The 26,821-nt window shown below is 35.5% G+C and overlaps 3 protein-coding genes across 4 annotated transcripts; all 3 read right to left on the bottom strand.

Moving 5' to 3' along the window:
• Positions 1-1,041: 1,041 nt before the first annotated feature.
• LOC140798234 (uncharacterized) lies at positions 1,042-7,348 on the bottom strand. Of its 2 annotated transcripts, none has more exons than XM_073152013.1 (6): positions 6,702-7,348; positions 6,392-6,575; positions 6,201-6,281; positions 2,747-2,854; positions 2,400-2,669; positions 1,042-1,312 (listed from the first exon to the last, which is right to left on the bottom strand). In XM_073152013.1, the coding sequence occupies exons 1-6, from the start codon at positions 7,187-7,189 to the stop codon at positions 1,205-1,207; spliced, it is 1,239 nt and encodes a 412-aa protein (XP_073008114.1). In that variant the 5' UTR covers positions 7,190-7,348; the 3' UTR covers positions 1,042-1,204. The 2 variants fall into 2 exon arrangements, with proteins under 2 accessions (XP_073008114.1, XP_073008115.1); XM_073152014.1 differs by lacking the exon at positions 1,042-1,312 and adding an exon at positions 1,343-2,215 and having other exon boundaries at positions 6,702-7,335.
• A 2,631-nt stretch (positions 7,349-9,979) lies between these two features.
• Positions 9,980-14,116, bottom strand: LOC140798233 (uncharacterized). The gene is made up of 6 exons (XM_073152012.1): positions 13,464-14,116; positions 13,084-13,267; positions 12,898-12,978; positions 11,498-11,605; positions 11,148-11,417; positions 9,980-10,264 (listed from the first exon to the last, which is right to left on the bottom strand). The coding sequence occupies exons 1-6, from the start codon at positions 13,949-13,951 to the stop codon at positions 10,169-10,171; spliced, it is 1,227 nt and encodes a 408-aa protein (XP_073008113.1). The 5' UTR covers positions 13,952-14,116; the 3' UTR covers positions 9,980-10,168.
• A 1,900-nt stretch (positions 14,117-16,016) lies between these two features.
• On the bottom strand, positions 16,017-22,510 carry LOC140797558 (uncharacterized). Its single transcript, XM_073151111.1, has 6 exons — positions 22,207-22,510; positions 20,157-20,224; positions 19,791-20,059; positions 17,734-17,808; positions 17,582-17,644; positions 16,017-16,539 (listed from the first exon to the last, which is right to left on the bottom strand). Exons 1-6 carry the CDS (start codon positions 22,311-22,313, stop codon positions 16,495-16,497), a joined length of 627 nt encoding a protein of 208 aa, XP_073007212.1. The 5' UTR covers positions 22,314-22,510; the 3' UTR covers positions 16,017-16,494.
• Between the last annotated feature and the right edge of the window lie 4,311 nt (positions 22,511-26,821).

The raw sequence follows: 26,821 nt of genomic DNA, 5'->3' as shown, positions 1-26,821 counted from the left end.
CGAGCTCAAAATTATTTTAAAATTGACTTAAATTAGCTTGATCATATATTTATGCTCAAAATTAATTTCAATTCAAGCTTGATCTGAGTTTAAGTTTGGCTGGATTACACGCATACCTACTGTAATATTAGTGGGTTAGAATTTAGGTTAGAAATAAAAGCCAATGTCTTGGGTCAAGGTTGGACTTCAATCTTTGCTCAATATGAATTATTTATCGTTGTAAAGTTTTTTTTTTCTTTTGAAAATATACATTTTACGTAGTGATTTGGCCGAAATTTAAAGTACATTTCTGAATTTTAATTCGTGTTACTTAACCCTAGTAATGATCTAATGCGATCATTAATTTTTCTATCCAAAACTAACAACAAAGGTAGCATTACATTAAAACAGTTAAACTCTCAACCAATTTTCTCTTTATATTATCTTTTCTTTCTTAATATTTGTCACGTCTAAAATATAAAATTAAAAAAGATTGAGATGAAAAGAAAAATCATAACACTATTACGATATTTATTGAGATGAAAAATAAGATTGCTCAGTAAATTGCTGTGACTGCGATCAAAAAGCATAAGCCCTATTCATTTTAGGAATATAATTTTTTTTTATTCTGAAATACAGCTCTTTGTTTTGTAATAACAGCTAACATTATAATAACCTTATTCTAGAATACAAATACTATTCATCATAATTACATTTTATATTATACATTAATCTAATTACTAATTTATCAATTTACTTTATTTCAAATCAAAAAGTATTCATAATAATTTCATAAAAAAATAAAACATCTTCTTCTTCTTTTTTTACTTTATATTTTTATATAAGTGAATATAAAAATAGTTATTCATAGAATAAAGACCTTATTTTAGAAATAATAAATAGGATTACATATTCTAGAATTAATCTTATTTCTAAAGCAAATGATACCTAGTCTTTGAAATTATTTGAACAGTGTCATGCTGTAGAAATTATTTTTCCTGTAGACAGCACTTTAAACTCACTAATCAGTCGAGCCTTTGCCCATGATAACAGAAAAGAGAATGGAAAATGAAAGCATCAGGAGCAATTTCTTTTAGCCTTTCCCTCTCCGGATAAAATGGCAACAAGACCTCCAATTGTAATACGAGCAGCTCACACTTTACATGCAATTGGCCTCTTGAATCAAAAGATAATACTGTTTACAGAAAGATACAGAAAACAGCTTCTATATATGAACAGCTGAGGCGATGGTGTAGCTCAGAAAATTACCCCAAATCATTTTTAAGGCTGCCTGAACCATATCTGCAAGACTGCTTGTCTCCAGATTGCAACTCTGCAAGAAATGCAAGCACAAATTGCATAGGTAATGAGCATCAGGCAAATATTGAAGTATCAGAATCGGTATAGCAGATCTAATTATGATAATTATGTATGACTAATGTTTGAAATATTATGATCGGAATTGAAATCAGCCGCATACGTACGATTGAAAATTGTTTTTCCACCGGTATCGGATTTCAATTAATTACATAAATTCTGAACATTATCTTAGAAACACAGAAAAGATCGTATAATTAAAAATAGAGAAAATATAAATTATAAAGTATTCAAATATTTAAGTCTAAAAAGAAAACTCACTCTCACTCCTCCCCCCCTAGCACTTTTAGTTGGAATCATTAAAAAAAAGAACTCTCTCTCTCTCTCTCTTCTCTCAGCGCCCACGGCTTCAATGCCGACAACACCACCACCCTTGCCTCCGCAGTTTCTACTTCTGCGGCTCAAGCTCACCGGACTTCTATTTTGAAGGACCGGCAAGGGAGGACTTCATTGAGGTGTTTGGGAGAGAGATGTGGTCCAACCATAAGTTCCTTCCCCGATCTATTTAGAGAACCCATATTAATTTGTTTCAGCCAAAATGCATGCGATGCGGATTGGGTTTCAACCAATTTAGCCGAAACCAGCCCAAAACTGATTGGCTTCAAGATAGAATCGAGATCAGCCGAAACTGAGAACCTTGGTCGGGTGTATGACAACATGCAGACAAATATCATCCACAATGAATGTTGCCTTTTCCATGGCTGCTGGCAGTTCTCTCAGAAGACAAGTTGCAAATGATCAGAAGCCCAGAAATCACACTGAATCAAACAGTTCATTTTCTAATTGCCATTCATAATAAAAACCTTCATTTCTATAAGCTTGTCTGACAATAAATAATGTAATAGGCCACCTGATGCACCTGCAAATTTCATCTCTTTTGAATTCACAAAACAAAAGGCAAATATCTACTAATAGGAAATATCATTTGACTTATATGGAATAATAAATAACCTCACCATTGGAAGAAGACTGCATTTTAATTTTGACCAACTTGGATAAAGTTCATAACATCTTAATGTAACATCGAGAAAGAAGATAATTACCCTTAATTGGTCACCTATCTCAGTCAGCTTCAATGTAACCTCATTGGCCACTTCCCCAGTCGAAGTCCTGTAGTTAAATCGGTCTGCATGTCTCACCTTAAGCCTCAATGTTTGACATCTAAAAGATTTATATTTTGTATGCCACCCTCCAATAATATTGAACCTTTCAGTAGCAGACTCCTGTCCCAAAGGCCAACGAAGCCCTCCTTGAACATCTGAATCAATAACTGCTGAAGAAATTAGTTTATTTATGCCGTTTTCCACTTCATCCTGGAGAAAATGTATTTCAGTTGGAAAGTTAGAAAAAAAATATGGAACAGTATAAAGTATAATACATGAGAACTTACATCCAAATTTTTCAACATTTTCTTGGTACCCAACATCATTCTCAGGTCCAAGTCCTTATAAAGACAAGATACATCTACCACCATGTGTCGCACTTGGTTTAGTTCAATCTACAAAGAACCAGAAGGACAGAAATACGTACTTAGTGATGTCCTGTATTTTTGCTCCTTCAAGGTACAATAAGTTACTTGATAAAATGAAAATGTATATGAAACAAATTCAAGAAAGAACTATGTTGGTAAAGTAGAAACTAGGAAGTCAAGTCTCTACTTCCATGAACACTAATAAGGGACAAAATGGTAGACTACTATGCCTACCTTTTCCTCATATAAAGAACATACATGAGCACTAATAAGGGACAAAATGGTAAAACTACTACATCTGCCTTTTCCTCATATAAAGAACATGCAGTTTACAATACATATTTGTAGTTACAAAACAACAATATTCAAGATTCTAAGTAGGTGATTAACGAAGTACACATAAGCATGAGATTTTACAAACCACTGTACAATCAGTGAATATAATGAGTTTAAATTTTTTTAATCAATGGGTCAAACAATTTGAAATGATAGATACTCCAATGATGAATGCCAGAGATTCAAGTGTAGATATAGATGGTTATGCCCTACAAGGCATGAGTCATGAGGTAAATGTGAGATGAATGTACTTATCTATGCTATCCTTGCTAAGCAATTTTCAATTCACAACAATTGCACAAACGAACTTTTACATTCTTAGATAGGAATAAGAATCCATAAACACCAGTGATACAAATATCTGTTAATGGATTAACATTACTTATTCTTGTATAATGAGTGAGGATCCGTCGACATCTAGTAGGCAGCAGAACTACTTTCATCTAATATTAGTTTAACATAAAAAACAGGGAGATGAAGAAAATGAATGTTACATATCATATGCAAGAGGAATAGTCCCATATGGAAATGCAAGCTGAAGTAAAAAAAGAAAAAGGATTGCTATGGACCACTAGGGTTTGTTTATTTCTTAAGGTCTTGGTTGGGACATGAATTCCAAGGTGTCATGTCTTTTCTACATGGAATGAACTCTTGTCTTGGTTGGGACATGAATTCCAAGGTGTCATGTCTTTTCTACATGGAATGAACTCTTTATCTTTCTAAAAATCGGTATCAAATTAATAAACTGAAGCTCCTAGACTACTCTCCTAAGGGATTCAATTGACAAAGAAAATTGATCACCTTAGTAGTTGTCAAAAATCTGAAGGGAGAACTGAAGAATACAATGGTTAATCCAGGAACCAAATTTGATATAGAAATATCATCGGATTCTCCAAGAGAATGTAGAAAGAAGAAAGCAGTAACATTGAAAGAAGAAAATAAGAACCACTAACTACTAGCTTATGTTACGAACCCAATTTGGACCGATCTAAATGTAAGAAAATTACAAAAATTTATATAGAGCTAGTCTCGGAAGTTAGGGTTCTAATAGATCTAGTTTCACAAGAATCTGACGTCTGAATTAAAAGATAGTAGTAAAATAGTAGAGTAGTGTAAAATAGGGCAAAATGAGAAATATCTGATGTTGCGGCAGTCAGCCAAGGGTAATGGTGGGCGGCGAAGGTAGGGTGGCTACTGGTGGAAAAAGATAGCTAAGGTTTGGAAGATCAGAATGCTTCTGCAGCTATGATTTACTCCAAGAAAGATAAAGACGATATAACGGCTACAGTAAAAGATAAGAACGAAAATATTAACTTGGTTAAACTCAAATTCATTCAATAATAATTATCAACACATGTCCACTCTTATTTATAGGAGTAAAAATTCCTAACAGATCAGATCCACATATGGATTATCCGTATTTGAAATTTAAAATAGTAAGATAAATCTAACTAACTAATTTGGCTCGACTCGATTTGACTCGACTTAACTCATATGGTCTGATCGTAACAATCCACCACACTTTCAATACCTTGTCCTCAAGGTAACTAATCTCTTACGTCATTGTATTCATACAGCTTGTCGCGTCAATTAGTGGATTCAGGTTCATCCTCCTCGAGTCTGCCTAGGAACATAATGTGGGCTGGCTAGCGTTTGCATTTATGACCGGGGGTAAATTGGTCATCATAGTAAAAACACAAGTATTTTCTTCCGTGCTCATCCAAGTCAATGGGTACAAAGCGACGCAAGATCATCTATCGGTTAGGTTAAACCGTCGAGCAGGCTGAGTCAGGGCAAATGCCATCTCTAGTAGGCTATGGGCTTAGGTCATCTTCTTCTCTCCTCTTTATAGATTTGGTTTAACTGATCCAACTTGGACTCCATCAGAACAGCTAAAGAGAATGCCTCGTCAAAAGTAGTGGGCCTCAAAACCTTGACCTTAGCTTGAATGTTAGGTCTGAACCCACTAATAAAAGTACTCTTTAGAGCCGAGTCAGACCAGTTAGTGATTCTGGTGTAATTCCGCTCGAACTCCTAATAACCTCAAACTGTTGTTAACTAAGTTAACTTAGTCACCATAGCCTAAAAGTCTTCATACTAGGTCGGACCAAACCAAGCATAGATCGCATCCGCAAAGTCCTGCCAAGACTCGAATGGTCGAGTCTGCTCAGCCAACTGGTACCATCTAATTGCCACGCTCTCCAAGTGGAATGAAACTAGCTAGACTTTCTAGTGGTCGAGCGTGCCATGGTACGTAAAAAACTGCTCCGCTAGATAAGTCCAGTCTAGCGGATCTCCTCTAGAGAATTTTGAAAAATCAAGCTTGACGATTCAAACTTTGATCCTAAAATGTAATCTGTCATCTCGGGCCATACCAATGTTATGAACCAGATTTGGGCCAAACTGAATGTAAGAAAATTATGAAAATTTATACGAAAATAGCCTCAGGAGTTAAGATTCTAATGGATCTATTTCACAAGAATATAACATCTGGATGAAAAGATATTAATAAAATAGTAGAGTATGGTAAAATAGGGCAAAACAATAAATATCTGACGTTGTGATGGTTGTCGGAGGGTGTAGATAGCTAAGGGTGGTGGTGGACGACCATAAGGTAAGGTGGCTGCCGGTGAAGAAAGATGGCTAGAGTTTGGAAGATCGAAATACTTCTACAGTTATGATCTACTTTTAAAACTATAAAGGTGATCTAACGGCTACGGTAAAAGATAAGGACGAAAATATTAACTTAGCTAAACTCATATTCATTTTATGATAATTATCAACACATATCCACTCTTATTTATAGGAGCAAAAATTCATAGCTGATCGGATCCACATACAAATTATCCGATTTATTTAAAATTCAAAATAATAAGATAAATCTAACTAAGTAACTTAACTCGACTCAATTTGACTCAACCTAACCCATATGGTCGGATCGTAATAGTTTACTAGAATACCTATACTGCTGATATGTTAAAAATATAGAGTAGAAGCAATAAATAGAGTCATTAGTAATCTAACAGAACGTGTGTACCTTATAAACTTCAAGTTTTCCATCTTTTTGCACTGAACACTTGCATGATATAGTTGAATCCGGTTGATGCTTGTCAAGTAACTAATATTGATAGGAAAAAGAAAAGGTGAACGCCGATGAGAAAGCAGCTACATGCAATAAGTTTTCTCCATCTACTGGAGGAAATACACCTATGGCAAGCAATTTAGTACCTCAACGTGGTAATGCTCTTTGTCGAACGCAAATTCAAGTCCAACTTTCTTTACAACCAATAGCTCAATCTCTTTCATGTACTCATCAGGCACATTTGCATAGAATGTCTTATGGACTTGATTCTTCGCACCTTCTTCAGCTGAAGCAGCCTTTCTAATGGAGTTTAAGCAAACAGAAGAGTCCCTATATTATGAAGAATTGAAGAAGACCATCAATATAGCCAAAAAATGCCTAAAAGAAGAAATGGGGTTTCTTTCAAAACTAGTCTATCAACAGTCAACAGTACTAGCAAAGAAGAAAGACCCATACCCATGAAAGAGAACTTTACCAAATCGAGCCACAAACGACATCTTAGCCTCCTCGCCCTCCGAATCCACCACCTCCTCCCTCGCACTCCCAGCAGCCACAATAATATCTGTCTCAATCCTACGCGCAATCTCCACCCACGGCATCTCCCCATCCTCCTCCTCGCCAATTTCCGCTTTGCCACCACCGCAGGCAAGAATCAGAGGCTTCCCTCCACTCTTCCGCTCGATTAACTCGCAGGAGAAGGGCTCCAAGCGGAAAGATTCAGGGATCGCGGCGGGATAAGACAACCACCGTGAGATGGAGTGGGCGGCGTAGCGAATCTTGCCGCCTTGGGGTGATGCGCAGGAGGGGGTGGCAGAGTACTTTCTCCGGCGGTTGCCTCCGGTTAGAGCTAGGGTTTGCTTGAAGCGGGGAGAGAGGGAGTCGGGGATGGGTGTGGGAGTATCGGAGGTCTTGGAGTGGCGTTTGTGGGGTGGAATATACGCCATAGCATTACAGAAACCGAAACCCTAACCCTAATTCTAAGGGTTAGAGGTGGATGGGAGGGAGGAGGAGAGAGCAGCAGAGGGAGGAGCTTGACGATGGGTCGTTGAGTTGGGAGTGACGACGTCGAACGAAGGAAGGTGGTGCATACTGAGCTCTTCACTAAGAACTAGCGTTCTCGCAAACTTTATTTATACAAATGGACCTCACCTCAAACTTAATTACGAAAGAATCCATTTTATTGTAGCTATTAATAAAATAGTAATTTTATATAAGTAATTTTATAACATACACAAAGAAAAAATAAAAGGGAAAGGTTGGCGCATGTTAGTGCATATGCCCTACCCCTCATTTATCTTCTCTCTTCTCTCGACACCTTCTTCTCTCTCGCTAATTCACTCTCCTCTATTTGCCTTGTTATAATGATCGGAGCTAGTGATCTTTCTCATCCTCTCCTTTATTAGTGAGATCTTGTTCCTTTTCTTTGATTGATTTTACGTTTGAAGTGAGTTACGTAAATTTTTTTTTTGTTTTCACTTATCCCTGTTTGTCTTAGTTAGGGATTTTCAACCAACGACCAATCCTCTGTCGGTAAACTTCGAGGACGAGCAACTTGAGAGGTAGTTTAGATATAATTTGACCCGACCGGCTATCAAGATTGACTAAGACTAGATTTGCATGGAAGAGAAGCGTATGGATGGGTTTATATAGGGAGCCATGAAGTAGAGTTGGGGTTGAACGGCACATTTGGTTTAATTTGGTGGGCTATTGGGTAGACAACACCACAACAGGTGTAACATTAGTGGCTTAGAACTTAGGTCGAAACCAAAGCGAATGACTTGTGCCAAGGTTGGACTTCAATCTTGCTCAATATGTAATTATTTTATCGTTGTAAAGTTTTCTTTTTTAATAATATACATTTTACGTAGTGGTTTTGGCTAAAATTTAAAGTACACTTCTGAATTTTAACTTGTGTTACTCTCTATAGTTTTGATCTAGTTGCAATTATTAATTTTTTTATTTACAACTAACAATAAAGGTAGAACTACATTTAAAGCTGTTAAACTCTTAACCAATTTGCTCTTTATATTATATATATATTTTTTAATATTATCACGTTTAAAATATAAAAGCGAAAAAGATTGAGATGGAACAAAGAATATATATACTAGATGATTTTCACAAAAATGAATATTTTTATACTTTTTGTTGAGAACCAAAAAAGATATTTTATTTTTTAGATTAAAATGAATTACTTACGTATAAGTTAAAAAATATAAAAAGGTTAAGTGACGTAAATAAAACTTTGGGGAGAACTGTGGCATAACGACAAGAAATTTGTTTCGAGCTTGAGAAGACTGATCAATCCTAGACTTATTTAGATTCAAGGTGAGCATAATTTCACACCAAATCGAAATACTTTTGACAGCCCAACCCTGAATATATATATATATATATATATATATACTAGACTTATTTAGATTCAAGCTGAGCATAATTTCACACTAAATAGAAATATTTTTGATAGCCCAACCCTGTAAAAAGGGAGTTCCAAAAAGGCAAATATCAATACCAACACACACACACACACGCACACACACTATATATATATATATATATATATATATATATATATACTGATCAATCCTAGACTTATTTAAATTCAAGCTGAGCATAATTTCACACCAAATCGAAATACTTTTGATAGCCCAACCTTGTAAAAAGAGAGGAGTTCCAAAAAGGCAAACATCAATACCAACACACACACACACACACACTCACATATATATATATATATATATATATATATATATATATATATATATATTGATCAATCCTAGACTTATTTAGATTCAAGCTGAGCATAATTTCACACTAAATCGAAATACTTTTGATAGCCCAACCCTGTAAAAAGAGAGGAAGTCCATAAAGGCAAAGATCAATACCAACACACACACACACACACAGTCATATATGTATAATGAATCATGTTTACCATGGTGCAGATTAGATAGCTAACACGGATTGAGAGAAAAAGTTTCTACCTTCTTACTATTGACATAATGTTAGCGGCTCCTTTTGTACTCAAAGTTCTTAAGTAATGCAATTTCATTTTAAAGAAAAAGAGAAAAGTTTACATGCCATTTAAAATGGAATATCTGTGAAGCAAAATATTAAGATGGACTATTCTTTCAGAAAGCTAGCCGATTTGCAACCTGTTTTCTAATTAGATCTGCTATTTTACATATATTTTCACAAAAAATAAAAATATGTATGAGTACATATGTAATGCATAATTGGAAGGTTTGTTTATTATTTATTATTATTAAATAAATCTAAACTCAATTTTGTTACCTGTACAGTAGAATCTACTCGGTAATCACTCTAGTTTTTGACTAAAGTACTACAGAGAAGATAATTCTCACAGTACATCACTATTTAAACTATTTCTCAATCTAATGTAACTTTTGCCAGCTCAACAAATCAATATCTTCGACAGCAATTTTTATTTGATTAATCACTATATCACTATGCTAAAAAACTGTCAAGAAAAGCGATTAGAAAATTGCTCTCCTAGAAAGTGATTTATAAACCTCTTTCTAAAAAAATGGTTCATATGTAATACACATATATACAAACACTGATTTACTGAGCTGGCAAAAATTATAGTAGTTTTGAAAATAGTTTGATCAGTGCTATACTGCAGGAATTATTTTTCTCTTAGTAGTACTTTGGTCAAAAACTCAAAATCGCTCAAGCCATTGCCCATTGATAACAGAAAAGACAATGGAAAATGAAAACATCATAAGCAATTTCTTCTATTCTTTCCTTTCAGGATAACATGACAATATATAAACCTACAAGACATCCGATTAGATGTAATACAAGCAGCACACACATATTTTACACGCAATTGGCCTCTTGAATCAAAAGATAATACTGTTTACAGAAAGATACAGAAGAAAGCTTCTATATATGAACAGCTAAGGGGTCATAGTGTAGCTCAGAAAATTACCCCATATCATTTTTAAGGCTGCCTGAACCATATCTGCAAGATTGCTTGTCTCCAGATTGCCACTCTGTAACGAAATGCAAGCACAAATTACATAGTTACTGAGTACCAGGCAAATATTGAAGTATTAGGACCAGATATCAGATCTAATTATGATAATTATGTATGACTAAGGTTCAAAATATCAGACTCGAAATTGGTCGTATATATATGTCTGTTTCAGCTGCCAGTATTGGATTTCAATTAATTACGTAAAACTTCTAAACATTATTTTAAAATACCAAAAAAATCTTATAATTAAAAATAACAAAAAATATAAATTATTAATTATTTAAATAGTAAGCCTAAAAGGAAACTCACTCTCTATCTCTCTCCCACTGTTCAAACTCATCGGCCTTCTATTTTGAAGGACTAGCTTCAGGGGACTTCATCGAGGATGAGGTCCAACCATAAGGTCCGTCTCCGATCTATTTAGATAACCCATATTAATTTGTTTCAGCCAAAATGCATGCAATACGGATTGGGTTTCGACTGATTCAGCCGAAACCAACCAAAAACTGATTGGCTTTGAGATAGGATCAAGGACCAAAACTGGCAACCTTGTGTATGGCCACATGCCGAAAATATTATCTCTCAAAAGACAAGTTGCAATGACCAAAAGCCCAGAAATCACACTGAATCAAACAGTTTATTTTCTAGTTGCCGTTCATAATATAAAACGTTATTTCTATAAGCTTGTCTGAATAAATAATAGGCCACCTGATGCATCTGGAAATTCATCTCTTTTGAATTCACAAAACAAAAGGCAAATATCTACTAATAGGAAATATCATTTGAGTTATATGGAATAAAAAATAACCTCAGTACTGGAAAAAATTGCAATTTAATTTTGACCAACTTGGATAAAGTTCATAACATCTTAATGTATTATCGAGAGAGAAGATAATTACCCTTAATTGGTCACCTATCTCAGTCGGCGTCAATGTAACCTCATTGGCCACTTCCCCAGTCGAAGTCCTATAGTCAAATCGGTCTGCATGTCTCACCTTAAGCTTCAATGTTTGACATCTAAAAAGTTTATATTTTGTATGCCATACTACAATAATGCTGAACCTTTCAGTAGCAGACTCCTGCCCCAAAGGCCATCGAAGCCCCCCTTTAACATCTGAATCAATAACTGCTGAAGAAATTAGTTTATTTATGCCGTTTTCCACTTCATCCTGGAGAAAATGTATTTAGTAGAAAAGTTAGAATAAAAATGGAACAGTACACATCTAAAATACAATACATGAGAACTTACATCCAAATTTTTCAACTTTTTCTTAGTAACCAACATCAGTCTGAGGTCCAAGTCCTTATAAAGACAAGATATATCTACCACCATGTGTCGCACTTGGTTTAGTTCAATCTACAAAGAACCAGAAGGGCAGAAATAAGTAATTAGTGATGGCCTGTAATTTTGCTCCTTAAAGGTACAATAAATTACTTGATAAAATGAAAGTGTAATAATGTATATGAAACAAATTCAAGAAAGAACTACGTCGGTAAGGTAGGAACTTATACGGACAAAATGAACACTAATAAAGGACAAAATGGTAAACTGCTACATCTGCCTTTTCCTCACATAAAGAACATGCAGTTTACAATAAATATACAGATTAATGTTACAAAACAACAATGTTCAAGATTGTCAGCAAGTGGGGCATAAAGGACAAGATGAAATAACTTATAGGTGATTAAAGAAGTAAACATAAGCATGAGATTTTACAAACCACTGTATAATCAGTGAATATAATGAGTTTAAATTTTATTCCATGGGTCAAACAATATGAAATGATAGATACTCCGATCATGAAGAATGCTAGAGATTCAAGTGTAGATATAGGCAGTTAGGCCCTACAAGGCATGACTCATGAGGTAAATGTGGGATGAAGCGCTTATCTATGCTATCCTTGCCAAACAATTTTCACTTCACAACAATTGCACAGACAAACTTTTACTTTCTTAGGTAGATATGAATAAGGATCCATAAACACCACTGATACAAATATCCATTAATGGATAACATTAACATTAATTATTCCCTTATAGTGAGTAAGGATCCATCAACATCTACTAGGCAGCAGAACTACTTTCATCTAATACTGATCTAACATAAGAAACAGTATGATGAAGAAAAAGGCATATTACATATCACATGCAAGAGGAATAGTCCCATATGGAAAGGCAAGCTGAAGTAAAAAAAAGGAAAAGGTTTGTTATGGATCACTAGGGCTTGCTAACTTCTTAAGGTCTTGGTTGGGACATGAATTCCAAGGTGTCAAGTCTTGTCTCGATGGAATTAATTCTTATCTCTCTAAAAATTTGTATCAGAATTAATAAATTGAAGCTCCTAGACTACTCTCCTAAGGGATTTAATTGACAAAGAAAATTGATCACCTTAGAAGTTGTCAAAAATCTTAAAGGGGAAACTGTAAAATACAGTGGTTTCTCCATAGGAACCGAATTTGATATAGAAATATCATCAGATTCTCCAAGAGCATGTAGAAACTAGAAAGAAGAAAACAGTAATATTGAAAGAAGAAAATACGAATCACTACCTACTAGCTTACTGGAATACCTAATACCACTAATATGTTTACTATATAGAGTAGAAGCAAGAAATAGAGTCGTTGGTAATCTAACAGAAAGTGTGTGTACCTTATAAGCTTTAAGTTTTCCATCTGTTTGCACTGTACACTTGCATGATATAGTTGAATCAGGTTGATGCTTGTCAAGTACCTAATATTGAAAGAAAGAAAGGTGAACGCTGATGAGAAAGCAACTACATGCAATAAGTTTTCTCCATCTACTTGAGGATATAAAACTTGGCAAGCAATTTAGTACCTTAACGTGGTAATGCTCTTTCTCCAACGCAAATTCAAGTCCGACTTTCTTTATAACCAATTGCTCAATATCTTTCATGTACTCATCAGACACATTTGTATAGAATGTTTTATGGACTCGATTCTTCGCACCTTCTCCAGCTGAAGCAGCTTTTTTGATGGAGTTTAAGCAAACAGAAGAGTCCCTATATTATGGGAAAGCACATTTGACATCAAAGTACCTACCAAACTGTAAGTTGAACTGAAGAAGACTATCAACATAGCCAAAAAAAATGCCTAAAAGCTACAAAATGCGCCTCTTTCCAACTTGAAGAAATGGCGTTTCTTTCAAAACTAGTCTATTAACAGTCAACGATACTAGCAAAGAAGAAAGACGCATACCCATGAAAGAGAACTTTACCAAATCGAGCCACAAACGACATCTTAACCTCCTCGCCCCTCGGATCCACCACCTCCTCCCTCGCCCTCCTAGCAGCCGCAACAATATCCGTCTCAATCCTACGCGCAATCTCCACCCACGGCATCTCCCCCTCCTCTCCAATTTCCGCTTCGCCACCACCGCACGCAAGAATCAGAGGCTTCCCGCCACTCTTCCGCTCGTTTAACTCGCAGGAGAAGGGCTCCAAGCGGAAAGATTCCGGGATCCCGGTGGGAGAAGACCACCACCGTGAGATGGAGTGGGCGGCGTAATGAATCTTGCCGGCTTGGGGTGACGCGGAGGAGGAGGAGGAGGAGGCAGAGTGGTTTCTCCGGCGGTTGCCGCCGGATAGAGTTAGGGTTTGCTTGAAGCGGGGAGAGAGGGAGTCGGGGATGGGTGTGGGGGTATCGGAGGTCTTGGAGTGGCGCTTGTGGGGTGGAATATACGCCATAGCGTTACAGAAACCAACACCCTAACCCTAATTCCAAGGGTTGGAGGTCGATGAGACTTGAGAGGAAGGAGGGGGATGGAGGAGAGAGGACAGGAAGAGAAGAGGAAAGAGCTTGACGGTGGGTGGGTCGGCGAGTGGGGGGGGGAGTGTCGACGTCGTACCAACGAAGGTGGTGTTCGTCAACAAAGAATTTATTCCACGGAAATTTGCATATAACACCCTGCATTTAACGAATTTACCACTAAACCCTATATTTTTATTATTTATAAATCGAGCTACATATATAAAACACATTGAGTTAAATTTAAAATTACACTGTGGAAATATTCTATTAAGTAGACATATTTTATTTTTAAAATGACTAAAATTTTCTTATTTCTAAAATGACTAAAATGAATATAACTTGATTGAAGGTATTTGCACAGTAATTTTAGTATAGTTAACTTAAGTGTTAAAATATAGCATGATTTATAAATAGTAAAAATATAAGATATAAATTATAATTTTATTAGAAGACAGAGTGTTATATGCAAATTGTTCTTTAAAAGGGATAGTTCAGCACATATTTTAGACGTGCCGGCTCTCTACTCCATTACCAAATTGTTCTTTAAAAGGGATAGTTCAGCACATATTTTAGACGTGCCGGCTCTCTACTCCATTACCTACTCTCATCGCCTTCACCCACCACCACGCACACCATGCTATTCATCTTCTCTCTCTCTTTTTTCTCTCTCGGCACCTCCTTTTTCGGCCGAGCTCTCCCTTATTCTCCATGTATGTGTCATTACTGTGATAGGAGCTAGTGGTCTTCCTTATACTCCTTTTCGTCAGTGAGGTCTCGTTCTTTATCTTTGGTTGATCAATTTTGCATTTGGAATGAGTTATGTGACTTTTTTTAGTTTTCCTTTGTCATCACTTTAGCTAAGGATTTTTGGCCGGCCGGCAGTCCTCAGCCGGCGAAAAGGAGGATGAGGAAGATCACCAGCTCCGGTCACAACTATGACACATACAATGAGAACTAGGCACATCTCTCTCTCTCTCTCTCTCTATATAAATTTCTAGAGCTCACTGGAGGTCTCTTTTCCTCCTCTTGCTTCGCTTCTCGCTTTGTAATCCTTCCCTATTTCCCGAACTATCATCATAAATAAATTTCTAGAGGATTAAATAAATACTCCGATGCATCTTAAATAATATCGACTGGAGTTAGAGATAATAAAAATATGATCAGAATAATTGTTAGTCCTCAATAAGATTGAATGTAAATATCATTGTGAGAAATAAAGTTATTCAAAATTATAAACTTTGTATACTATCTGAAATAATACCAATGGAAGTTCATATCACAAAGATTTGATCTATAACACCAAAAAGACTTATATTCTTAAATACTGTGATCCGCTGCTATTAAAAAAACGTACGTTTATTTAATATGTTAGTTATTTTAATTATCACTTGTCATCAAATAAAAAAATAGTGAGTAACTGAGCATATGAGTTCATATATGGTTTGTCAAAACAGTAATTACAAATTGATTTAGATAAAATATTATAAGAAAAAGAGAAGATGAAAAACAATTAATTCGTTGGATTTAAAATGATAATCTTTTCTAAAACGATGAACTATAAGTTCATATATGGTTTGTCAAAACAGTAATTACAAATTGATTTAGATAAAATATTATAAGAAAAAGAGAAGATGAAAAACAATTAATTCGTTGGATTTAAAATGATAATCTTTTCTAAAACGATGAACTATAAAAAGTAGAGCTTTTCTCCCAGAAAATAAAACAAGGACACTTTGATCTGAAAACAATACAATTGAGTAATTCTGTAATGAAAAATGCAACTGATGAGAATTTGAATTATGACAACAAACTCCATGCAAAATGCTCAAAGGGCAGGTATAAGTTTAGAGGGGTATACACAAAAATTTATGGGTTTGAAAGATTATACATGCAAATATGAGGCATTTTGATGATCTAAACATAAAACATGCCCTGCTTTCCCACCATCTCCACAAGTTCATACATTTGTATTTCACTAACCACAAAAGCATACCTTTCAAATATCCAAAAAATGAAAATTAGAATTTGCATGTATTGGCAGTTATGAGCATAAAAGCATTAAATAAGTAGTTTTCCTACATACAAGCCAATAGATATAGCACTCCTAAAGGGAAAAGAAAAGAGAGACCAGTTTTCTTGCTAACAGGGAACATCTAACCCACCTCAGTCAAGTCAAATTTACATAAGCAAAAGTCACTCGATCAGTTGGATGAACCACAGGTGTTTTGCCAAGCAAAAGAAAAAAAGAAAAAAAAAAGGTGCTGCATTAGCACATGAACACTTTCTGCAATATCTCATGACTGATTAGTGGAACCCTCAGCATTGCATACCAGGCATAAGTTGAGATAACAGCAATAACAGCAGATTAATCTTATACTCCAGTTAAGGGCGGACATTACTCAAACATATTGGAGCTGTCAAGCTCAACAGATGAGAATTAATAACTCTCAGCTTCTTGCTAGTTTAATTCAGTCAAATGCTAGGGCTTGGATTCCAGTGCCAGAAGTATCTTTTTTCTTGGACCCTGAAAAAACCCCCAAAATAACAAAATAAAGACAGACAGAGGAATAATATTGTCTTTGACTGAAGAACATTTTTTCTACAATTAAAATGAAGAAATTAAATGCAACTGAGTTATGCTTGTAGTCATCTTAATAGTATATTGATAATTCACATTTAATAATGATATGATGCAAGCTACCTCTCCAGTAACAAGGGTCTAAAGCTGGTCATTTCTTGTCCTAGTAAAACTCTCAGAACCATGTATAGCGGGATACTGGGATACCTTTCTATTTGATAACAGGCATGCACCAGTATCATTAAAAAGGAACATCTAGAAGCAGGAAAGCTTTTCTCAAGGACCATGTCCATGTGTCATTCTCCAATCCAAATTCCAACAGAAGCATAAGAAATTATACTTGATGATCATAAAGAATGGATCTTGTAGATCGATATCCTTGTCCAATACAAATTCCGTCTAATTTGTGCAAAACTCTTGAGATGAAATGGGAAAACTGGACCTTCTCAATTGACAGTGCACTGGCAAAACAACCAGCATATACTAATGAAAAAGTAAGAGTATCAAATGAGAGTGTATTTTTGTTAAAGCACATCTGCTAGCTTTCTATAATAATTGTGAATTAAAAAGGACATTTAGAAAGAAGTGTTTGAGGCATGTTGAACCATGTTGTTCCCCAACAGTCAAACTGGAACAAGAAATCAAACTTTATATTGGCCCCAGCACGAAAATTCTGGGTTGCAAGTAGCAAACACATAACAGGGTGATTCTTCATTAAAATTAATCTAGTAATCTCATAGAAATGTAGGTCTAGAGGTCATTTTTGAAATTAATCTTATCTGGCTGATTACCTAGAAAATGTATATAAATATATGTACATACTAAGCGATGGAGAAAATGTTCCACTACATGAAATCTTGGGTAAGGTGAAAGGGAGTTAAGCTATGCAAAAGTATTTCATTAAAACTCAATTCACTGGCTGCAATATAGCATTGTTTGGGATCCTAAGGGAAGCAAAATGAAGATTTCAAGAGGTACAAGAGCATACCATTGGAACTCCTAGAGCCTTGAGATCCTCATCTGTCATGTGCATCAGAGCTGTCATGTCAACCTGATAATGCATCAGGTTTGTAAATAGTCACACAACAAAAGCTAAATAATGCTGGAGAGGAAAGAGCATATATCACAAAATAGCCAGACCTCCTCTGCCTGGAAAATTATTAGATACTTCTCAAGGCCTAGAGACCTCAGGAAACCATCAACCGATGATTCAGGCTGCACAGTGTAAAAGAAGATGTTGAGATTTTAAATACTTCAGAAGCTTCCAAAAGGAAATAGGATAGCAAGTACTTGTAAGAGAACACATAATATTTCCATAACCATAAATAAGTAATTGCAGAGTAAGAATTCCAGGAAGGACTAAATAGTCCATCCTCTGTAATTTGACCTTAAAATGGATAATGCTAAAACTGACAGATCATACAGAACAAACTCATTTACTAGACATCTGAACATGTTGAACTATAGCAAGGATAAGAGTAGTTTCTGAGAAACTAGAAGATCTAATCCACACTGACCGGTGTATGCACATGTATAATAAAGAGTACCCTATGACTATTATTATTCTAATGGAAGGACATAACTTAATCCTGGCACAATTAAAAAACAAAAGCCAACGATGAGAAAAAATTCAGCATCTTATGCATAATATATCACTGGTTCTTATGGTACTTGATGAACTTTGGAGCTTTATTCCGAAAAGCACTAAAGTATACCAACGATGAAGCCATAATATTCTAGTTTCTTAATTTGCTCCAAAGCTAAAATAGTGCAGCAAGCCAGCAACATTGTGGGCTTCAGCAAAACATTTGCCTATTCTTTTAATACTCTATACAATATATCAAACAAAGGGAAATGAGGTTGCCTGATAAGTTAAGCGATTATATCGCCACAAAATGATTGGCTGCTGATTTATGGATTGTCCCATCATTGTGAGGTATGTCTACTAGACAAATGTTTTCGACATACAAAGCTTATGATGTCAAATTGAGTCAAAAATCGCAAAGACGGCAATGATCTGGAAAGTCCTGCACGGACTGAATTTCCAGATTTTCTTGTCCAACTAAAGTAAATCAACTATTTGGTCCATCTTATACAAGTTATTCCAACACATGAAGCTAAACAAGGAACTCTAAGCTGATTAAGGTAATATTCAAAGGTCTCTTCCAACAATAAAAAATTTCAGTTTCCTTTTTCCTGCTAAATCTCTAGCCATCCCAGACTATCACTATCTACACCTTCACAAGCCTCACATAAGATGACTTCTATAGTATAAAGGCTTCACTTTTCATTCAAGCTCCTCCAATTAGGATTCCATCAGATATCAAGTCTAATTTATTTAGTTTTCCTTCCTGGCTAGAAAGGCTGCTTCCCATAACTGTACTACAATTGTGATCCTGCAAATGGATTACACTTGTGATCCTAGTATCCTACAAATGCTTGCACAATGACAAGTTCATCCTATGCAAAGAGAATCCACTTTTAACAATTTCAAATCAAGCGCTATGTAATTTCTTCACTTACTCTTATAGAAGGATAAGGACATCTACAAGAAATATAACCGGAGTTTGATATCATCTGGGATTTCTCAGGAAGAAGATAGAACTGAGATCAGAAGAAGCAAGGGCTTATGAATATCACAATTACAAATATTAACTAGGTATCATTCAATAAACTGTGTTGTCTCTTTAAAATTGTTACTGTTGGTGAAGGGAAATTAAGTTTGGATAGTTAATGTATGCCCTCTTTAACCTATTTACCACCTCTACTAACGTGAGAATGTGTCAACCATGATCCTATGTGATTGCTAGAACACACGTTACACACCTATATGTACATAATTTTTTGTCATCCGGTTACATAAACATTAATATCTTCCATATAGAAGAGCTTACAGCGCTCTGGGCGAAAGCCAATTTAGCACCACGTGTATATATACTACACTACGGGTTACCATACAGAAATAGTGTATAGTAAATCTCTTCCAAAACAGTGCAAATCAATGTAATCATACCTAAAAAAATAAGCAAGCAAAAAAGTTCAAAGATTAAAAAAGAACAAATCAATTGTAATTTTATCTACAGTGAGCATTAGCCAACAATTATAGTGCTAAAGCTCATGGTAATGCAAATCCATACAAAAAATAGAAGTACCAAGAGTGGAAACTGTGCAATATTTGTCTACAGAGAAGTTACTACCTTCTGCTGAGACTTCTTAGAAGAAGTCGGTTTGGAGATTTTTTTAGATTCTACTATAGGTGCTTCAATAGGAGGATCATATCTCAATGGTTTGGCAACCTGTGATGCTGACTTAGCTTTTGTGATATCCTTATTTGGCGGTTGAGTGTGCATTGTACCTGATAACTTCTCACGAAGATCTCGGACTCCTCGAGCCCTTCCACCACTATTTACTTGCTGTGAGCCTTTCCTCTGAAGCTTCAATCGTAAATCTCTTGGTCCAATGGATTCTTAAGATAGAGCCATAGACATTAAAAGTCATTAGGGAATCATAATAAATAGAGATATATTTCTCATCATGATTGAAGATACTTCAACAATCTATACTTGAAGCTTGAGGTTCTCCATCCTCCTGAAAGAGATCATGTTTCCACTTGTCATCACTCTGGCGTTGCCTGCAGGACAATAAAATTAATTAAAGTCAAAAAGGTAGTCAAGTATAGCATCTATAACTGGCCAGTATTCCCAAATCGCCACATTACCATTTCAAGGGAAGGATATAGCTTATGATGTGAAAGATGTGAAAGATAGATATAATCGATCAAGAATCAAACCACAGAGGAATAGAGAAAGGTACAGTCAAAGACTATCAAAAGACACTCTTAAAAAATTTAAAAGATATTCCAGAGATCTCTAGTGCAGTAGAAACTTAGCTTAAACTTTTCTGTTGTAAAATAAAGTTAAGCAGATTGAAGGTCAATACTACAGCAAACATCTAAGACTACTTTCTTGTCCACTTTGTCTTTTAATATATTTATGCCTCCAATAGCCTAGCTTCTACAGAAACAAAAGAAAAGAAGTCCTTTCAAAAGCATATCATAATAAATTGAAAAGTAAAAGAGCAACTAGTTTGACAGTCATTGTTTTCTATTATCGTGATCTTAATTGCAGAACCAAAGAGTTATAATGGGACGATAAGTGAGAATGGATGAGCAAATTGAAGAGAGATATCCATTAAAAAACATAAAGAAATGGAGAGTAAAGGAGACAACATACCAGCAGCCCATAAATTTTATGAGATTTAAGTTTATAATACAATAAAACCAAATGTTAGGCACATTGCATGCCTCCACCCACTTACAAATTATCAGAGATGTGCATAAGTGCATTCTTTCAATAAGATGAGAACTTTGCCTATGGAAGTGCCAGCAACACAAGCAACTGAGTGGAACAAGCAACATCACTTAGCCAAATTATTTCTCGCTCTTTTGCCTAGGGTTATCAATAGTTGCACCAAAAAGGACCTTCAATCACCAAAGGGTGAAGGATAAACGAGTTCATACAGACGAGCACCTAGTAAAACAATACATAAAAGGATAAACTGAGCTGCCAAGTAAATTTTCATTCATATGAAGAGGTCAAACTTCATCTGACAACCCCATCACACTTCATTATCATAGCTCGCACTCATGTAGCAGAAATAGAGGTGCTGTTAGATGGAGTCTCTAGACATCCCTGATTACTAGGGAGGATTTAAACTCATATTTCTACCCACCACAACAGAAATATATAGAGCAACTAACCAAGGTACTACTTATTTCAATAAAGGTAAAACTAGATTTTCCACATTTGATGTCTCTATCTCATGGTCATGGCCAACAATATAACTGTAGATTCCTTGAAGTTACCCAAAAAAACTCCTTCTATAAAGGCCAATCTCTACAGTCCACACATTTAAACATAATAGAAACATATGAAAAACCGAAGAGGAGAGAAAGGAGCTTCTAAGGTGTGTTCTTATCACACTGCTTCGCAATCCTTAAAACACTAATATTCAACATAATAACAACTTCCAGTGTTTAAACTTCAACTGTTATGTTTCTATTATCCCATACAACTGAACATCAAAAAATGATAATTATGTAGGAAATGGAACGAACACTGAGATGTCCAGCACTTCGCTAATATAAGAACATCAACAATGCATTCTTATGTATCATTTGATAACTAAGAAGTATCCCAACCAATTAGTAAAATAATATTCACGTTAAGGAAATATCAGGATAGTAAACATATTTAAACATAGTAGACCAATCCTAAATCTAATATTTTTCTTGACAGATCCAAAAGTGTCAAGACCATGCAATCAGAACCAAGCTAAAGTAAAGGAACCTCATTTATTGACATTAAATGTGAAAAGAAAGTATGGGAGGAAGAAAATCACTTAACGCCCTGAACTATCTTTTGGATGACGGAAATATTCATCTCCGTGCATGTCATTAAGCAATCTTCCACATTCTTGACTATTCCTAACCGATCAAATCTAACCTTTTAACCATACATGAAAGGGCTACTTCATGAACTAAAGAAAAAACTCTATCCGAAACCCTAACCGAGGAATTGAAGTGCATAGATGGAGAGAGACAAAAGTTCGGACCTTTTCCCGCTCCCAGCTCTACTCCGGCCCAAGTCGTCGGGCAGATCACCGTCGAGGCGGTCCCTGATGGATCTCTTGCGGCCCGTGGCGATCTGATCGGCGTACATCTCGCGCCGTTGGTTCCCTGCGAGGGAGGAGGAGAAGAGAGGAGAGCTAGGGTTTTATTTTAATGCGAAATGGGGGAGAAGGAGGTGGATGGAGTCGGATTGGAGAGAGTCCGCGGCTGGGTAAGGACGAGAAAGGAATAAAAGCTAAAAGGTAAGGGTGTTTTTGGGAAATTGAACCGCCACTGAGATCAATCCACAAGTTGGCCGTTGCTTTGGCTTCGCCTATTATGGAGCAACTTAGCCTAAAAAAATATTGTGCACTTATTTGGTTGAAATAAAGTGACAGATTTCAATAAACTAATTTTCTGAAATCAACATAGTTTAATGTTTTTTTCATTTAGAAATAATGTCAATATCTGTATTTTAATAAGAGTGTAATAATTATTTTTAATTAGAATAGAATTTGGCTTGTTCTTGGTGGTGGTCATGCTTTCACATATGGGGCTTTCGTGGCTTTCGACGGTCGAGGAAGGGACTGCCAGAGCCCTTCGAGGATAACGGCATTGGTACTAGCGGCCAGAGATGCTTTTTGGGCCCGAATTGCCTGTTGAATATTATCAGGCTCTTAAGATGGATTCTTGCTTGTTGACGTTGTCATCTTCTCTGGGGTTGGCAGTAAGTGTATGACAGAGGAGATGAGGGAGGAGGTTGGTGGAATCCAATAGGATAGAGCACCTTGGTGGGATCCTCGAGTGGCTGCGGGCCAACAAGGCTACCGAAGTCGTGCCGCTCTGCACGCGGAAAGGAATGAAGGAGACTAACCAGGATACCATGATACCATTTTACTCTAGGAGGTTTTGTTTGATTCCATCTTGCTTCTCAAAAAATCTTATCATGGCTAGAATATGCTTGTCATAAATGAATCTATGTTTCGAATAAGCTTTTTTTGTTTATGATGCTTAGATTTTTTGAATCGGCAAAATTGGATAGAGTTGAAAAGTTTGATGATTGCTATGACGATTTTCTAGGGTTTTCTTACAGTTTATCATTATGTATCCTAGTTTTGTTGTATAGTTATACTTCCTATTATTTTGGGAATCTCTATAATAGTACAAGTGTCTTGAATAGTCAAATACAACTAATATACTAATTCAATTGATTTTGGTGTTTATCATTTATCTTTTATGCATTGTGTGGACCACTCATCTCATGTTAAGCCACTTGATCAGAGTGCGTCATTCTCCGTTGCTAAGTTTGATTACATGTCCACCGGTCTTCTTTCTATAACTCCTATCAAGATACTACTATAGTAGCTCTTATTCACTTTAGAAATAATTTTTTCTTATTCTAAAATATAATTTCTTATTCCATAATAACAGTTGAACAATATAATAATCATATTCTATAATACAAATATTATTCATTAAAATTATATCTTATACTACACACTAACATAATTACTAAATTTTCTTTGACATCTATCCCATCAACCTACTTTATATCAAATCAAAAGGTATCCATAGTAATTTTATAAAAAATAAAACACATTTTTCTCATCTTTTCATTCACTTTATATCACATCAAAAATATTTATTACACTCTTATTCTAAAATATAAGTAAACATATAAATAGTTATTCCTAGAATAAAAATCTTATTTTGAAAATAACAAAGAGTAATACATATTCTAAAATTAACATTATTCTTAAAGTAAAGACTTTAGAGTTTTCTGATTGCTATACTCTTCTAATTATGCCTTATCCGCAAGGAAAAAATATATTTTCTTTTTTATAAAATTATAATAAATGTTTTTTAATTTGATATAAAATAGATTAATGTGATAGATTTTAAGAATAAATTAGTAATTAGGTTGTAATATAAAATATAATTTTAATAAATAATATTTATATTTTATAATATAATTTTTTTAATATTTAGCTAATATTCTAGTAAAATAAGGAGTTATATTTTAGAATAAGAAAAAAAAAACCGAGAAGTTTTCCGAAGCAACTACTTTCTTCGTGGACTTATTTTTTTGTGCAAAAATTTTAAGTTCGCCTTGTCAATAGATGGATGGGTTTTTGTGTGCATCTCATGAAGGAAGTATGTGTATTCAACATAGAGAGATGTCTGTCTAGCAGCATAGGAAATATACACGCTAAGATTTTAAAATCTCATACTTCCAATTTAAAAGAGAAAAGCAATTAAGTTGCAAAAAAAGCCCGGCTCATATAATTTGTTTAATAAATAGATCAAATCAGTTAAATATTAATAGGTTATATGTTGACACGACCCAAGTTGTTTAACTATGATAGATTGACCTTAAGCTTAACGGGTTGAAAGAACAAACATGAACAAAACCTATTTAATAACAGGTTAAATAGGTCAATAAACGACCGAAATCTGATCATTTATCTAAACTCATTTAAAGTTTTTAGGTTTATGTTAGTTTATCGTATTAGGCTAAAAATTATTGCAAACTTAAAATGAATGTTACGAATTAGATTTGAACTAATCCAGACGTAATAAAATTGGAGGACTCTAGTGACTAATCTCTCATGTCCTTGTACTTATATAGCTTGTCATGCCAATTGGAGGACTCTGGTCTTTTTCTTCAAGACCACCTAAGAATATGATATGAGTTGGCTGATATTTGTATTTATGGTTGGGGTAAAATGGTCACCACAGTGAAAACACAAGCCTTTCTATACTCCTCCAAGTCACTGGGCAGAAAGTGACGCAAGATCTGCTGGCAGTTGGGCTAAGCCATTTGTGCAGACTGGGGTGAGGTAGGTGCAATCTCTAATGGGTTGTAACTTTGGGCCATCTTCCTTCTCTCCTCCTTACGAATCTAGTTCGGCTGATCCAACTTGAACTCCATTAGAACTGCCAAGAGAATGTCTCTTTAGAAGTAGTAGGCCTCAAGACCATGACCTTAGCCTAAATGTCAGGTTTGAGCCTACTAATGAAGGTACTCTTCAGGGCGAGTTTGATGTGATTCGGATTTCATCGAGTCGTCTCAAGCATAGATACATCTTATAGGAGTCTTTTCTTATTGTGTTTAGTTATTTATTTTAGAAAAATAAAAATTTTGTATGTTGGATTCGAACGCCCTTGTGAACGCCTGCAGCGTTTACATCGACAAAGAATGCAATTTGTGCGTTCGAACACACAAACCCCGTTAGAACGGTCGCGTGCGAACACTTGCATACGTTCGCATCAAGAGAGAATGTGAAATACGCGTTCGAACACACTCAACCTCATTCGAATGCGATTGGCGAGAATTCACTATTTCTAGGGTTAATAATTATCATTTTTTTCTTGTTTGGTTAGCCTCTTAAAGTGTTGATGACAACCAAAAATATTATGATGAATGAATATTGAGTTCTATCCTCTCTATTGTCTCTCTACCCTAATCTCCCCTCCTCCTTTGTTCAAGCCCTAATTGTGCGCCATCTTGACGACGATGATCTTCTAACTTCCCTCGTCTATCGAGTCCTCCCCTCTCCTTGGGATCTCGGCCCCTTCTCCCCCTCCATCTTTATCCACTAAACTTCACAAACCATCCACCCTCATTGCCATTATCATCCCTAACCTTTATCATCACCACCACCCGTCAGCACCACCATCACCCCCCACTTTTGCGTATTTTTGTCCCAGTTGTAATCCAAATCTACAAAAGGCGTAATACAAAAAATGTAGATCTGGAAGCTACAGATCGACCACCCCTAGTTTTGTAATATTCCGACTATAAAAGAATATCTTGTGAATATTTTTCCTCGGCTGTGTGGACTGCTTTCCTACAATTAATCCAGATCGGGAAGCGAACATCAGACCATAACAGAGTCCGACCAGTTAGTGACTCAGTTGCTGTTACAAACTAGATTTGGACATATTAGGAAGTAAAAAATTGTGAAAATTTATATGATGGTAGCCTCACAAGTTATGGATTGGTTTTCATTTCATGTAAGTCGTAGGTCAGGATAAAAATATATAAATAAAATAGTAGAACAAGGTCAGAATAGGACAAAACGGTAAATATTCAATGTTGCGACAGTCGTCGGAGGGTGACGGACGACCAAGAATGGTGGTGGAGTAAGATAGGATGGCTACTAGAGGAATATATGGTAGTCAAAGTTTGAAAACTTGGAAGATTTTACGATTACGATTTACTCCTAGAAAAATAAGGATGATCTAACAGCTATATGAAAAGATAAAGGTGAAATGAAATATTTAGCTAAACTCATATTTATTCCATAATTATTATCAACACATATCCACTCCTATTTATAGAAGTAAAAAATCCTAGCGAATCAGATCCACATGCGGATTATTCGATTTATAAGTTAAAAAATCCTAACAAACCAATAATTTTCGTCGTGGTGCATTCAAACACGCCCGATCACGTTCAAACACAGAATTACAGTTCTCTATCATTGCGAACAATTATAGGCATTCGAACGGCCCGAGTCCGTTCGAACGCACAATTTGTGTTCTCTATTTTTGTGAACGTGTGCAGGCGTTCATATGACATGTTCAAACGTGTTTGAATGTACAAAATCTATTTAT

This window comes from Typha latifolia, chromosome 11, assembly GCF_019914945.1.
Source record: "Typha latifolia isolate L0001 chromosome 11, TyphaL0001v2, whole genome shotgun sequence".
In the NCBI taxonomy this organism is placed as follows: domain Eukaryota; kingdom Viridiplantae; phylum Streptophyta; class Magnoliopsida; order Poales; family Typhaceae; genus Typha; species Typha latifolia.
The sequence above is the reverse complement of the archived record's forward strand: the minus strand, read 5'-3'. Positions and strand labels throughout refer to the sequence as shown.